General features: G+C 58.5%; 1 protein-coding gene across 2 annotated transcripts in view; it reads left to right on the top strand.

The window, feature by feature from the left end:
- Nucleotides 1–2,084: 2,084 nt before the first annotated feature.
- FBLN1 (fibulin 1) overlaps nucleotides 2,085–15,748 on the top strand; it is an 81,478-nt gene continuing 67,814 nt past the window's right edge. The window contains exons 1-2 of one of the 2 annotated variants that reach the window (XM_020888286.2): nucleotides 2,085–2,273; nucleotides 15,361–15,466. In XM_020888286.2, coding sequence (XP_020743945.2) covers nucleotides 2,195–2,273; nucleotides 15,361–15,466 — 185 coding nt within the window. In that variant the 5' untranslated portion in view covers nucleotides 2,085–2,194. The remainder of the gene's footprint in view (nucleotides 2,274–15,360; nucleotides 15,467–15,748) is intronic. The other variant, XM_020888285.2, reaches the window with a different exon arrangement.

Genomic DNA, 15,748 nt, shown 5'->3' on the forward strand with positions numbered 1-15,748 from the left:
ATGCAGGCTTCTAATAAGAGAGGGGAAGGCTTATGCTATGGTGTTTGGTGAACAACAAAGCCCTTCCAGCCCAGGACTGGAAGTCAGTCGGCCTGGATTCAGACCCACAGCTGCCAGTCACTGGTCATGAGAATCTGACCAACGACCTCACCTTTCCGAGCCTTGGTCTTATCTGTAGAACGGGGGTACTAAAGCACCTCCCAGGGCTGTTGTGAATATTAATAAAATAACAGACAAGCCTATAATCTGCTGCAAACACATTTTTTTTTCTGGTTCTCTAACCTCCTTCCAGGACAACCTATGGCTTAAAAACATCAAATTAATGTTAAAGTAGTAATGAGTCTCCATCTGCCTCGTGCTTAAAGCTCCTATATCCCCATGTTCACTGCCTTCGGGACTTTACCAGACCAGCTCTGTGGGCTTCAGGGACCTGCACCATCCAGCCAAAATGGACCAGGTCATCTTTCTAAGCTGCCCGGAGTCTCTGCTGCCCCCATGGCGTTGTAGACGCTACCCGCTCTGCCCAGGAAACCAATCTCATGCTACTGCTCATCTTTCAAGGGCCGGTCCCACGCCTTTCATGAGCTTTTCCTGGCTCTCTGCAAATCTCAGACTGGAGAGGCACCCTCTGTGGGGGAATGAGTGCTGTGTCTTTCTGTCTTTGATGTTTAAATCTACCATTCATTCAGAAAAGGGCACGTATCAGTAACTGAACAGCCTGATAAAATCTCACAAACTGAACCCTACCTTGAAACCAACGCAGAGATTAAAAAAAAAAAAAAATCCTAACCAGCCCCCCTTCCTAAAAGCCACCTCAGACCCCCTCTGGTCCCTAACCCATCCCTCTCCTGACTTGTAACTTGTTCCTGTCTTCATGACATCTTGCAGGAAATGTTCTTCAGCAGCTGGCTCCACCGTGGCTCTTGTCTGCGAGCCTTCCGGTAGCTGCCCAGGTTGTCGAGCGCTCGTCTTCAGGGCTGCGTAGTGCTCCACGCTGACTGCCCAGTGCCTGCATTCCACTGCAGCTGAGCTCGGCCTGTCCCTGTTGGAAGCTGTCCTGAACTGCCTGGCAATGAGCACTCTGGCCCATGATTTTGTCTCAGTGCCCAGGACAGCGTATGCCTTTCTGCCTGGTATAAAACCCAGTGGGACTCCTGGGTTAGGGAACCCTGACACTTGGCTAAGGGTGTCCCTGTGTGTCTCATCCCCCTGCTCCCATCTCCACCTGCACATCTTTGTATTTCTTATTCTTTGAAATAATTCTATTTCTGGGCTCAGCAGACTAATTCATCCTCAGTAATCACTGACTGGTTGCAGCCATGAAGTTCCTACACAGAGTGGCTTTTGCAGGCCCAGCTCAAAGGCTGCTTCCTCATGGGTAAAAAGAAATCTCTTTCTCCCCGGAGCTTGGGTGTCCGGGATTCATCACCCTCCACGGGCGTTGGGATGCTGGAGTCAGCCTGCCGGGCGGTCCCCTGAGGGCAGAGCCAGGTGGCAGTCTCAGGGCACACTGAGGTCGACCACCGACCTGCAGAGCCCCGACGACCCCGCGCAGGAGGGAGAGGGAGGGAAACCAGCAGACTGTGGGTTCCGGGCAACACTCGGGGGCCGAGTCCCGCAGGGGGCTCCCCGAATGGACCGTCCTTATTTCCCCTCAAAAGGCGCCTCCGATCCTGGGGACCCCTCACTGCATGGGGCCGCCCCCCCCAACCCGCCCTTTCGCTGGAGCCGGGCGGAGCTAACCTTTGATACCCAGCCCGCCATGGCCGATGGGTGCGGAGGGGATCGGGTTTCACTCGCGCAGGGCGGGTGGGGGTGTGGGCGGGGGTGGGGGTGGGGTGCTTCCCGCCGATCGCGCCCCCCCTTTCCCAGGCCCCCACACCGGGGAGAAGTTTGGGGTCCCTGTCCCCGCCCCGGCCGTGGGCCTGCGCGCCCTTCGAGGATGGGTGCCAGGAGGGAGGGCACCCCAGGAGGGAGGGGACCCGAAGGTCCCCGGCGGGGAGCGGCCGGGGGAGGGGAGCGGGCGCCCCGCGGCCCCGCCCCCGCCGCGCCCTCCCCTCGCCCTCCTCCGGGGCGGGATAATTGAACCGCGCGGCCGGGGCCCAGCGTTGGCTGCGGAGGCTCGGCCGGAGCTTGGAGCCCGCGCTGCCCGAAGCCCAGAGCCGCGCCCCGCGCCTTTGTCCGCCCGCCGCCCATGGAGCGCGCCGCCCCGTCGCGCCGGGTCCCGCTGCCGCTGCTGCTGCTCGGCGGCCTCTCGCTGCTGGCGGCCCGAGGTAGGGGCGCAGGGGGACGTCGGAAGGGAGGGGGCGCCCCGAGTCCACGGCCCCCGCTTGAGTGACTCCCCCACCCCCACCCCCGACCCCTGGGGACCCCGCGCCCCGTGGGACTTTTGGGACTGCCGGCGCCTGGGGACGCAGCCCGGAGCTGCGCCCCCGTCGGCGGTCCTGGGGCCTCTGAGCTGCCCCGCGGCGCTCCCCCCGCCACCCCCCAACTACCCGCCTCCTGGTTTCCATCCTGATCACCTCCGCTGACTTGGGGACTTGTTCTAGAGACGGATGCCTCCAAACACATTCTCCCGCAGGTCTTCTCACTTCCAAACCCTGCCCACCCTAGCGCCCATCCACCCGCCGGGGCCAAAGTGCCGGCTAGGGGAGAAGAAGGCTGGTGGTGGCCAGGTCGCCGCCCCTCCCCCACCCTCCCCTCCCCCTCCCCCCGCCCCACCCCTACCCCCAGTGGCTGCCCCTTGTCCCTGGAGCGCCCTTGGCTTACCTATTCTCACTCCTCCCACCTCCACCCTTATGCAGGGGCTGTGGTACCCAGCGTTCTGTTGGGAAAACAGACTGGGGGGTGGGGATGGGTAAATTGCTCAAGACACAGCACCCGTCATGGAGTAGGGGGCGCTGGTGAAGGCGGCCGAGAGGAAGGGTGTAGTCTGGAGGTGTTCAGGGTCGCAGCTGTGTGTGGGGAGACCGCTGTCTGCCCTCCTGGGACACTGAGGACCCCAAGACGGAGGTGCTGCCAGCCTCCATATTCAGTGCGGCCGGGGTCGGGCCACCTCCAAACCCAGCCGCCTGGTGGCAAGGGGGTGCAAGGGGGTCTCCACCAGCAGAGCCCCCAGCCCTGGGACTGACAGCGCTGGAATGGCGAGCACCCAGCTCATCCTTTCTCCCTTAATCCTCAAGGCCTCGCTCCTCAGGGGTGACCACAAAGGCCCTGCCAATCACAGCCATGACCTCTGACCTCTCCACTGACCCCAGTTGCTCATCAGTCATTAGCCAGGCCAGCCCTCCTGGGGCCAGGCGCAGATTAGGGCTCCGACCACCCTCAGCATCTCCAGTTCTTTATCTCTGGCTTAGTTGAGCTTTTAAACTCTCTGGTGACCACTCCCCTTCCTCTGTCAAAGGTCACTTGTCCCAGCTAATGCCTTGCGGGGATTCAGGGGTCCCGGGGAGGCTGGGGGTGGGGGCGGGGAGGGCTCTGCATAGGTTTCTTGGCTCCCTGGCCCCCTTTGCCGCAGACCTTCACGGAGCCCTGTCTGTTCCGGGCGCGGGCCTGTGCCTGGGACGTGTCGTGGGTGGAGGAATGGGGCTCAGTACGGACAGTGAGAGCCATCCTGGCCCGGGGGTTGATGGGAGGCTTCTTGGAGGAGAGGGTGCTTGAGCGGGAGCTGGTCTGGCAGGCAGGGGAGGAAGGGAATTCAGGGGACAGCTGGCTGGATCAAAAGCCCAGGGGGCCCCGGCACCTCCTGTGTCTAACACACAGGGAACTGAGTCGCAGAGAGAAGGTGTAGTTGGGCTTTGCTGAGGGCGAGTCCCCAGACCCTCCACCGCTGTCCCACCTCCGGTGTGAGAAGGGTCCCCTGCAGGCTGGCAGAGCCCAGCTTTGAAGGAGTGCCGAGGCATGCTAGGCTGGGGTGGCTCCCCGGCCCTGACTGATGGCTTGCTGCCGTCTTCTTCCTAGAGCAGGCCCTCACTTGAAGCGGGTAAAGAAGCCTCTCTCCTTTGCCCACTGATGAGAATGCCTGTATCTTTGGGGAGGTCCCTTTCTTGAATTTCAACAAGTTTGGTATGGTTTGGGGTGAGAGAACGGGAGAGATCTGCCAGGTTCCTTTCTGTACCTGCAAACTCAGACGCTATAAGTTTCCCGAAGCCTTGTAAGGCCGAGAGTGACACTGTCCCCACCCACCCCCATAGAGCTGAGGGGGTCCCAGAGGAAATGTGCAGTTTAAAAGTGGTCGCGGAAAAGGCCTTGATGTTGAGCCTTTTAGCTATTCTTCGGACACCCATTTGGTGACCAGGCCACAGGAAGGCAGAGGGGTGCTGCACTTTTGAGCGACGGGGGCAGAGTGGGAACTGCCGGTCTGTCCTGCATCCTTTTGTCTGTCCCGTTGGGCCTTCCTAAGAGCCAGGGTGGGAGGGAATAAGAGAGGAGGAGGGTGTTGGGAAAGACGGTTGTGTTTTCTCCAAGACTTTCTTGGCCTCTGGCTCCAGCCGGGCAGCCTCTCCGACTGATCACAGAGAACGTCGCTGGGAGGAGAACAAAGGGGAGGGAGGACTTGGCCTGAAAACACGCGGCTGCACCGCGGCTGCTCCGGAAGTCTCCCAGTCGGGTGGAGGGGGCTGGACAGGCTGAGGGGGGCTGCAGGAGAATGAGACTCAGGGTGTCTTGGAGGGTGGCGCCAGGGCCTCTTCTGGGGGGCCACAGCTCCAGGTTACGCCCCCTCCAGCACTGCCCGGGGCCACCCCACCTTGGGTGCGTTTGTGCCCTGATGGTGGTGGGGGAGGAGGGTGGCTCACTCCCCTTGGGCACCCAGCAGGCTTCTAGGAGAGCTCATTTCTGGAACTGACAACAGCTTTGCCTGTCGTCCCTCAGAAAAGAACCACGGGATGACCTGGGTTCTCATTTGTAAAATGGACATAACAGAAACCGACTTTTTAGGTCTCTGAGGATTGAGGGGGCTTCCCGGGTGGCTCAGTGGTACAGAATCCGCCTGCAAAGCAGGAGACACCGGTTCGACTGCTGGGTTGGGAAGATGCCCTGGAGAGGGAAATGGCAACCGGCTCCAATATTCGTGCCTGGGAAATCCCGTGGACAGAGGAGCCTGGCGGGCTGCAGTCCGTGGTGTTGCAAAGAGTCGGTCACAACTAAGCACGCAGGAGGATTGAGGGCAAGACCGTAGGCTGCCTGTCGTGGAGCTGTGTCATTATTACTTGTTATGTGTGTTGTCCCCTTCCTAGAGTAGGACAGTGTCCTTTTCCCCAAGACTGCACTCCTGAGACTGCATGTCCCCAGCCAGGAGCTGAGAGGGAGGCAGCTCTCGGGTGCCAAAGCCGTATTGGTAAAGGTCATGCAAAGTGGGCTCAGCTGGCCTCCTTAGGCGTTTGATCATCTGTACGTGAGGTATCTGCCGAGGGCCAGCTCTGTGCCAGACCTTGTTCTAGGTCCTGGGGATGTGGCAGAGAGGAGGAAAGACTGGAGACTTCTGCCCATAGGGCATAACTTCTGGGAGATCCTGAAAAGTAGATGGTTACAGACCAACTCCAGCTGGGAGTGAGTCAGGGAAGACTTCCTGGAGGAAGTGGCATGCAAACTGGGATGTGAAGGAGCAGATGGAGGGTGGGGAGGGTCACCATGGACAAAGGTTGAGAAGGCGAGTGAGAACGTGGGGCTTCCAGGAGTTCTGCCCCCACCTTGTGCTTGGGGAGCTTCCTCGGGAGCCCCCTCCCCAACACCATCCAGACAGCCTCTGCCATTCCTCTGAAGGGGGGGCTCTGTGAGCAATGGATGCGGTGGGTGGAGCAACTTTGCAGGAAAACAATTCTAATAGGGCGCACGAGTATTTCACCAGCATATCTCACACAATAAAAGGTTTTTCTTTTGCAAAACATCAGATCATAACAATTTCATTAATAAATGCTTGTGCAGGCTTCACATGATTCCAGTTTCCTTGTAATGGTTTCAAACGAAACGAGGTGGGTGGGAACCTATTAGGTCAACTCCTGGGGTCAGAGATCCTTCAGCCTGGAGGGGAGCTTAGTGCTGAGAGAGTGTGGCGCTGAGGGCAAGTCATGTGTCCCTGGTTATCCAGCTTGCAGCAGGCACGGCCGGACTGGAGCTGTGCCATGCGGCCGTCACTCTTTCTACTGGTCACTGCCTTTAACCCCCAAGGCTGGTCCTGACAAGAGGCTGGGGCGGGAGGGAGCCAGCTGCCTGCATGTCATCAGGAGTGTCCTACGCCAGCCCACCCAGGGGTGGGAGCGGGCACTCCACCAGGTTAGGAGACTGGACCCTAAAGTGACCCGAGAGAGCCTGACCGACTCCCACACGCTTTCTGCTCTGTTTCCTTAAATGTGGAAGGAAAGCTCTCTGCTCTAGGAACTTATTATAATTGAAGTCTTTTACATTTAGTCACTAATTTAGCGCTGTCAACAACCCCATGAAGTAGGTACAACTGTTATTCCCATTTTACTGCTGGGTTCCCAGGTGGCTCAGTGGTAAAGAATCCACTTGCCGATGCTGGAGACGCAGGTTCGATCCCTGGGTTGGGAAGATCCCCTGGAGAAGGAAATGGCAACCCACTCCAGTATTCTTGCCTGGAAATCCCCATGGACAAAGGAAACCTGGTGGGCTACCGTCCATGGGGTCGCAAAGAGTCAGACATGACTTAGAGATTGAGCAACAGAGCAGTCACTCCAACAGGCGACGTGACCCAAAAGGAAGAACAGGTTCAAAAAAAAAAAATACTGGCTCAGCCCGTTAGCATGAAAACACTGAGCTCTAGCATTTCAGAGCCGGTCCCGGCAACCAGTCCTTGCTCACGACAATGTGCGTTATCAGTAGAGGACACGGGACTCCATGCGCCTAACCACTCGACTGGACGGACACTTCAGTCCAATAATTGAGCGCTCCTGTTACCGAAAGAGTGTGGGATCCGGCTGCTCGCCACCCAAAAGCCAGTAAACAGGGCAGGTTGGTGGAAAGGAAAGTTTGCTTTATTTTAGGTGCCCGCAACTGGGCAGGGGGAGGGCAGACATCTATCTCTCCAAAGGCCAACTCCCCCCCTCCACTGGCAGACTGTGGGCAAGAGCTTTCATAGACAGAAGTCGGGGCGGGGGGGCAGGCTACACACAGAAACAGCACAGTCAGCTCTGAGCGTCATCTTCAGATTGCTCACCGGTGGTCTGACTGGCGTCATCTTGCTTGTTTCAGGTTCACTTAATCTTCAGTTCCGGGGTCCATCTGTTCCCATTTCTTTGAGACCAGTTCTTGAAATCGTGGCAGCTTCTGTCGTGGGTACAGTCTGGTCATCGTGCAGTTAACTTCTTCTACCTGGGGCTTCAGTATCTGTAAGGCAGCTCAGAGGACATGGCTCAGAGTATTATCTATAGTCCTTGAGAAAGAACCAGCGGTCCTCGACTGTGCCCACTGATGACGCTGTTATTCTTTGGTCTCCTCTGACTGTTTCCCTTTGCTTCTGTGTTCCTCATTTCTCTGATTAAACTGCTTTGACTCAAGTTTTCCACAGAGCGGAGGCAGGCAGAGGACGTGGTGGGGGAAGGGACGAACTTAAGGCCCTGCTCCGTTTCACTGTGCAGCCGAGGGGCTCGTTACAAAGGACAGGTGTTTCCATGGCAGAGGGGGGGCGGTGTGCTAGGGAGGAGACGGCAACCGGGGCCCTTGAGGGGCTCACGGCTGGCTTGACAGGGCGGGAGAGCGGATCCGTGGATGAGCCTGTGCAGTGCTGGTCGGGCCGTCCAGCCCGGGGCCCAACTTGGTCCTTCTCTCCCTCAGCTGCGGCCTGAGTCAGGCCCCCCTCCCCGCCCCCTGGGGAGGGGCTTAGGAGCCCCCTCTGAGCAGCCAGAGCCCCCAGTGCTTGTCCCACCACAGACGTGCCAGCCTGGCCAGGGCCAGGAAACCAGATTCCCACCCGGCTCCGTCCCTGACTTCCTGGGGGATCCCGTGGGCACGGGCCCCTGGTCACTCCTTCCCCACGCCAGGGGCCCAGAGCCAAGGGGGTGAGCCTCCAGCCTCTGCCCCCGTCTTCCCGTGGCCGTCTCCTCTGTGCACCTCTAGGGACACTTGTCCTGGGACTTAGGACTCGCCCGGATAATCCAGGATGACGTCACTGGGAGATCCTTAGTTACAGCTGCTAGGACCCTTATTCCCAATAAGCTCACATTCTTAGGTTCCAGGCGTCAGGACACGGATGTGTCTTTTCTAGGGGACACCCCTGAAGCCACTATACGCCCTTGAGAGTAAACACAGAAACAGATGTGCTCACAGGAAGTCCCGTGGGGCCCTCTGCCCCGGTGACGGTAACGGGTGACTGCGGGACTCCGGTGGCCCTCAGGTGGGTGGCGGGCGCAGTGATCCTGGAGCTCAGACGTCAGCGGCAGGGAGCCGTCTGTGAAAAGACCTGGGGAGGAGCGTTTGGGCAAACGGGACGGAAGGCGTACACAGGCCTCCAGGTGGGACCCGCTGTGTCAGAGGGACCACGGATGGAGTGACGGGAGGGGAGGTGGGGGGGCCACGGCAGTCTGTGCAGGGCCTTAAAAGCCAGGCTGCGGGCTGTGGATTTTATCCCAAATGCCCCGGGGCCGGAGGCTCTTAAGCAGAGGAGTGACACCCCTTGCCTCACGTTTCCAGCAGCCCCTCTGTTGATGGATGGTGGATGGATTGCAGGGAGACCAGAAGGGAAGCTGAATAAGATGGGGGGTGGGGGCGAGGCTCCTGCAGGGTCCAGGGTGAGGGATGCCCTGGAGAGGGTGGTGGCCTGGGGGCTGGGGAGAAGCAGACAGATCTAGAGAGTTGGGGAGGTTGAGTGGACAGGACTTAGGACTTGCTGAGGACTTGATGTGGACGGTGAGGGAGCTGGAATCATTCAGGCTGACCCAGTTATTTTGGCCTCAGCCTCCGGAGGCAGGATGACTGCTAATTACTGAGGCGGAGAAGCGGGACGGGGTGGGCCTCGGAGTCCCGAGTGGACACCTTAGATCTCCTGTTAGACGTCCGGGTGGAGTCTGGACAGACAGAAATGAGGGAGTTTCTGCCCGAGGGTGAAGCTGGACGGGACCACCCAGGGAGGCGGGGGTGGAAGAAGAGGGAACAAGGGCGGGACGCACTGAGCCCTCCAGTCAGTTTGAGGAGGGAAGAGCAGAGAGGACCCCTCCTCGGGGGTGTCCCCAGGGCCCGGGGTGGCAGCTAGGAGGCTGCCAGGGCTGGCTTTTAGAGGCCAGCTCTCAGAGTGTCTTTGTGCTAATGGCTTGAACCAGTATTTTTCTTTTCTTTTTTTATGAGCCTGTATTTGTCTTGAACCCATTTTTCCCTCTGACTTGTGTTGCCTGCCGGAGTGAAAAGTCCTGAAAGTTTTGTTAACCTACATGTGCGTCTCGTTTTGATGTGAGCCTTCTCTCCGAAACCCGCTGCACCTTTTCCATCATTGGTATGACCGCCCCCACCTCGGGCACAGAGAGGCCAGGCAGGGTGGCTGTGGACACACAGCTGCTTCGTGGCAGCACCAGGATTTGAACATGGGCAGCTTGGCTCTCTCGTCGTGTTTCGAAAGCAGGACGCTGAACAAATCGCCTCACTCGTCTTTCCACCTGAAAAGTCTCCCATTTTTCTAAGTCCAGCTTCAGGGAGAAGCCACCGTTTCTGGTTTTACGGTGGGTGGGTGTCAGCTTTAGAGTCACAGCTGGACTCGAATGCTGCCTGTTTGTCCCATGGCCTTGGGCAACGGGCTTCATCTCTTTCCATCCCCTGTGTCCAGAGTTGCTCAGATCACATGAGATCATTCATCTGTCCGTCTCTTCCTGGACACTTCCTGGCTCTGGGACAGCCATGGGGCCAGGGGCAGAATGAGTCTTCTGTCCAGCCCTCATGGCACTGGGACACACACAGTTAATTATTTGTGCCAAAGTGCTGGGAAGTTAGGGGAGCAAAGAGACCACGAAAGGAAAGGCCGCTGCCCCGTGTTTGCGTGTGTGCATGGGTGTGTGTGTGGGGGGGCGGTGGTTCTGGAGGACTTCCTGGAGGAGAGGGCCTTTGAATGGGTGTGAATGAGCTAGTCCGAGCAGAGGAGTGGACCTGGAACCCCCAGCCTGGCAGAGCTTCAGTTTCCAAAAGCCGGGTGCAGAGGAGACTTGCCAGGTGTGCCCACGTGTTCTGAGAGGTGAGGGGGAAGCAGAAGAGCTGGGTCCTGCAGGGGGAGATGCTGGAGAGATGGGGGCAGAAGGAGGGTGGCCCGCATGTCCTCGGGGGTTGGTCCAGGAGATCACATGAGCTGCCTGGAGGGAGTGGCGTGGAGTGGGCTTCTCTTCACCTTCTCAGGGGTGTGCCTTCTGGTCCTGTCTCTCGCTGCCTCCTTTCAGCTGGTTCTCTATCTGAGACCCCGTCTCTCTGCTGGGGGCTGGTGTCCAGGGGGTGTGTGGGCACCAGCTGTTCTAATGCTGGGGGTGGGACTGGAGCCATAAGAGCAGTCTCAATGCCCCCTGCTTCCTCCCGGGGAGGCTGGGGGCCTCGAGGAGGGAGATGGGTCAGTCCTCATCCTCGGCCGCAGAGGGATGCAGAGGTGCTGGGACACACCCGGGAACAGTCTCCTGGCATCTCCCTGGGTTGTCATCTCCTTGAAGACAGAGTCCTGATTCTGGAGCCCACACTCCCGGCTCAGAAGGAGCCTGGCGCACGGAAGAGTCCTAAGAGGGATGTCTGCTGGCTCCCCAGGCTTGGGTGGTGGGGGGCCCTGCAGGGGGTGGGGATGGGCTGAGTCTGGCATTGTTCAGTCTGGTTGGAATTTCCCGTTGGCATCTCATGGCAGCTCAGGCTTCCCAGTTATGCGGGTCCTGCACTCCATGGGGACCCCCTCCAGCTCTTGGCTGCGGCTTCAGGCTGTGCCGTGGGGCAGCTGGGCTGCGAGCCTTGCTTTAACTCTTCATTTTCCCCAATGAGGGGGTTAAAATAAAACCAAGTAGAGAGCTAACCAACCACCATCTCATATCTCAGCGTTCCATGTGCGTGAAGGGCATTCTGATGCCCCAGAGTTTGGAAGGACATGGTCTCAGGCTTCCGCCTTTGTGGGTCTCATCCACACAGTCAGATCACACAGACTGGAGATGAAAACGGTGCTTTGCTGAGGTTTCTTCTTAGAGAGGGAAGTAACCCGAGGGAAAAGATTCCAGACCTGCCCGAAGCTCCACTTCTCTCTAAAAAGTGCTTCCTGCCCAGGACGGGCATTGAGTGACCAATGAGCACGTGCTGGGTGTGAGTGAGTGGCATTGCTTCCAGGCTTGGGGACCAAAATAGCGGTGATGGCCTTGTCGCTCCAGGTTGCTCTCATGGTATGGTTTAGGAAGGTGGCTCAGACACGGAGGCTGTGCCTGAGGTCTCTTCCATTTTATTCCCTTTGGGAGATGGTTTCAGGGTCTGCTGGTGGGCCAATTGCCATTGGCTGCTGCAGAAACCCTTGATACCGGTGAGGTGTAGCGTCAGGTGGGGTTGACACCTCAGTTCTCTTCTTGCCTCCCGCCCGGCCTACCCATGTGCCCTGTGACAAGTGAGGCCACAGCCTAGAATTCCGTCCCTCTTTCCCCTCCTGCCAATGGTGCTGAGTCCCTGCCTAGTGTGGTTGGGAGAAGTGATGCTGGCAGGGGGTCCTCCCATCACCTCCAGAAAGCAATAATAACAGTTTGAAAGAAGGGTTTTTGTTTAATGTTGGGTGCTCAGCTCCCCAGAACAACAATCATGGGAAAGTTACCCAAAGTAATTTTGACCCAAGGATGCGTACATAACCGATGTCAATGGGACACAAGGAAAGATAGCGTGTTGCACTCAACCTGGTTTCAGTGGAGTAGCCAAGTTGGGGACCTTTGGAATCTGAAGACAAGGTGGACAGGTGGAGAAGATGTTCAATCCAGAGCTATTTGTTCCTGTAGTGAAATATCAGAAGTGGTGTAGGTGTCCAGAGAGGGGGAGTGGGCTGGAGGCGAAGCTACGTGTCCTGGCACGGTGGCATAAGCAGGAATTTAAGGGGTGAGGGGTTGGAGGGCTGTCTCCAAGGGGACCCTCCCGTGTAGGGCTGTTACGAGGAAGATGGCAGTGTTCTGTCTGCTCTGACCTCTGCCGAGTCACCATCCCGCCTCGCCGTGGGCTCCCTGTGACCCCTCTGATGGGGGAGTGTTTGGGGGGTCACCTCCCACCAAGGAGGGTGTGCTGACCCCGGTCGCTGGGAGTTCCAGCTCTAGGGCAGCTTGGAGCATTCTGGGGGCATTCCAAGTTTCTGGATTGAGGGAAGGACTTCACATTTTATTGTTCTACTGAGAATAAGCTTCAAAGTGCTCAGGGCTCCCCAGCGGGAATCATTTCCAAATGTTTCTGCAGCTTGGGGCACAAAGTTCTTGCCCTGCCGAGCCAGCTGCGGGAGTCTGAGCTTTCCTCGTGCTCACCTCTCTCGGAGTTGAGGGAGGCGTAGGAGCTGCCACTCATGCCCCAGCCGTTCTGCACCCCAGGAGGGGGCCATGGCGCCCCCATTCCTCACGGCAACGGCAAGCAGATTTCCTTTGTTCCTTTCACGGGTCGCGCAGCCACTGTTTACTGGAGCCCCCTGTGTGCTCGGAACTTTATGAGTTCTACCCGTCTCCTCAGCCACTCTGCAAAGGTATCGTGAGCCCCCATTTTGCTGCCGAGGAAGCTGTGGCTCAGAGAGGTGAAGCGTCCTGCCCAGGGAGGGTCACAGAGCAAGCAAGCGCTGAGCCTTGTCCGGCTCCATAGCTGACCCTCTTCCTACTCAACCCTGTCGGTGCGAAGGGCCAGCTTTGAGCTGAGGTCCGGGACGAGAAGCAGGCCCAGCTCTGCGTGGGTGGGAGGGCGAGGCAGACACATGTCGATGGAGAGTTTGCTCCAGGCTGGGCTGCTGGCAGGCAGGCTGCAGGAGGTGGGGAGAGACTGGATGGGATGGGGGTGGGGTGGGCCAGGGCTGGAGGGGCTATGAGAGCCCCAAGGGGCAAGGCCGCAGGTGGGAGAGCTAAGTGGGGCCCGCTGGGGTTGGGCTGCGGGGGGACAGCATAGGGCATATCAGCCTCAGCGTCCGGCCACGTGGCTGGTCACAGTCATCCTGCGAGTGAACCACGGGCATTGTATCTGGGACAGCTCAGGTCTGGTGTTTCTGAATGCTTTCCTTAAAATCAGTTGGAACAAAAATGAAGGAAGGAAGGAGTGGGATCCCTGGAGGTCATCCCCGCAACCAAAAGTCTCCCCCTCATGGGGGACCTCTCATTTGAGAAGCCAGTGACACTCATTTTATTACTATCTGGGCCCCAGCCCACGGTGTCCCCCACAGTCGCCAAACGGCAATGGGGGGGAGCATGGACCGGGAGAGCTGTGGTGCGGAGGGGTCGAGTGGCCGGGTGGCAGTGGGCCGGCAGGCTTTGCTCTGGGGTGGACCCTTGCCCTTAATCAGCCCCCCGGGGCTCCCACTGCCAGGCCGGGGTTGGGCGGGTGGATCTTCTGCTCAGCGCTCCCTGGAAGCCCTGGGATGGGGATCCTGGGGTCACCGGTAGGGGACTTGGTGAGGCCCTTTCTTCTCTTGCTCAGGAAGTGGCCGGTCCATTTGCAGCAACGTGGATGGACCTAGAGATGGTCATCCTGAGGGAAGTAAGGCAGACAGAAGAGGAGAAATGCCATGGGACATCCCTTGTATGTGGAATCTAAAAAGAAATGATACAAATGAACTTGCAAAGCAGGAAGAGACTCACAGACTTAGAAAACCGATTTATGGTTGCCAGGGGTAAGGGATAGTTAGGGGCTTTAGGAAGGTCATGTACACACTGCTATGTTTAAGATGGATATTAACAAAGACATTGCGTAGCACATGGAACTCTGCTCAATGTTATGTGCCAGCCTGGATGGGAGAAGGATTTGGGGGAGAATGGATACATGTTTATATATGGCTGAGTTTCTTCGCTGTTCGCTTGAAACTACCACAACATTGTTAATTGACTATACCTCAATGCAAAACGCTTTCGGTGTTAAAAAGTAAATGAATAAAAAATAATTTAAAAAGAAATGTCCTGTCTAGGCTCTGGCTCTTCACGCCAGCATGGACCATGCCCACTGGATCTTCTGGGGGTGACCACTTGCTGCCTCGGGGCTCCAGGCATAGTTTGTCCCCAGAGGCTCTCGAGGTAACTGTGGGCAGGTCGTCACAGCCGGTGTTACTGGACACTCTGGCTTTGAGCTGAGTCCAGGAATGGCCCTCTCTTCTGGGGTCACCTCGAGGGCTGGGCCTTTGAAGGACGGTGGGCTCAAACAGAACACCCAAGGCCGTCGGTGCCAGGAAACGCTGCCAAGCCTGGTGGGATTTATCCCATGGGGTGCACAAAAGCCAGCCATGAGAAAACATGCTCCTAAAGTCCAATTTTGAAATGTCTGGCCCAGAGGTGACCTTCCCCCCGGGTGCAGAGGCAGTCGCCCCTCTCACCCCCTCCTGGCCGTGGAAGGACCTGGGGCTGAGGGCACCTTGGTGCCTGGCGGCTCCTCCCTCTGGTAACCATGGGGTCCTGTCCTTCTGGGAGCCGGGGGCCCCGTCAGGGGGCAGCCTGGGCTGCGGATGGAGGGCTGGGTGCCCGGTGCAGCCGCGAGGGCGTGGGTGTGCCAGCGGCCATCTTTCCTTTTTGTAAGCAGAGGCAAATCTGTGACAAATCTGGGGCAGAAACCGTCACCAGCTTCAGTTCTGATGCCCTAGCAAGTGGCAATGACGATTAAATGAGAGCGCAGAGTGGGTCTCAGAAATGCAGGCTCCTTGCTTCTCCCTAGAGCTGGCTGGCTGCATTTGAAGCCCCTGGGTATCCGTTCCCTCCTCTGGGCTCTGCTCCTGCGGCACCCTCCCCCTGGGTGTTCACTTTGTACTCTCAGGGGAAGCCTTCCTTGGTTGTTCCAGTTTGGGGGGTGCTCCAGGCCACCTCCATTCTGCACTGTTTGCCTTTAGTGACCCCCGCAGGAGTGGGGTTGGTCGTGTCCTGGACACCCTGACCACCGGGCTGTCTGCGTCCCCAGCCTCTGGCCCCAGAGCAGGGATCCTGGGTGCTGAGCCGCAGCCCCGACAGAATGGTTTTGGGAAGCTCGTGGTTGAGGTCTCAGGCCTTTTCAGGAGGAGCACGCTCCTGGGTCTCCTAGCCCCAGCCCCAGTGCTTGTCGGGTGACTGAAGGCTGCTTCAGCATCAGCCCGGGATGCTGTGAGGCAGCATCCAGATGGTGCGGCCGGGAGGGGGGTGCCCTCGGCCACCTGAGGGAGGCTGCCCATCCCAGGGGCCCTGGGGGCGGTGTGAGTCGCCTGCCTCCTGTCACCCTGTTCTCCTCCCCGCACAGTGGGCGCAGACGTCCCCATGGAGGCTTGCTGTGCAGATGGACATCGCATGGCTACTGAACACAGGGACTGCTCGCTGCCCTATGCCTCGGAATCCAAGGAATGCAGGTATGTCTGCCAGCGCTTCACCAGAAGAGCGTCAGGGGCGGAAGGGAGAGTGGGCGGCAGACCCCCGGGAGAGCCTAGGCACCAGGACCGGGCTGTGGGGGGTGGGGTGCGTGGGCTGCTGACCCTTGCCTCCCTCCCTTCTCTGTGCCCCCGTGGTCCCCGTACATGTCTCCGCTCACCCTTCCCGTGCCTCCCTGGCATTATCGGGGCATCCTGACATTTCGCCAGGCTGCACGCAAGAAGATCTGGGTTTGCAGCCTTCGCTGCCACAGCTGGGCACTG

This window comes from Odocoileus virginianus, chromosome 23, assembly GCF_023699985.2.
Source record: "Odocoileus virginianus isolate 20LAN1187 ecotype Illinois chromosome 23, Ovbor_1.2, whole genome shotgun sequence".
NCBI classification, from domain to species: domain Eukaryota; kingdom Metazoa; phylum Chordata; class Mammalia; order Artiodactyla; family Cervidae; genus Odocoileus; species Odocoileus virginianus.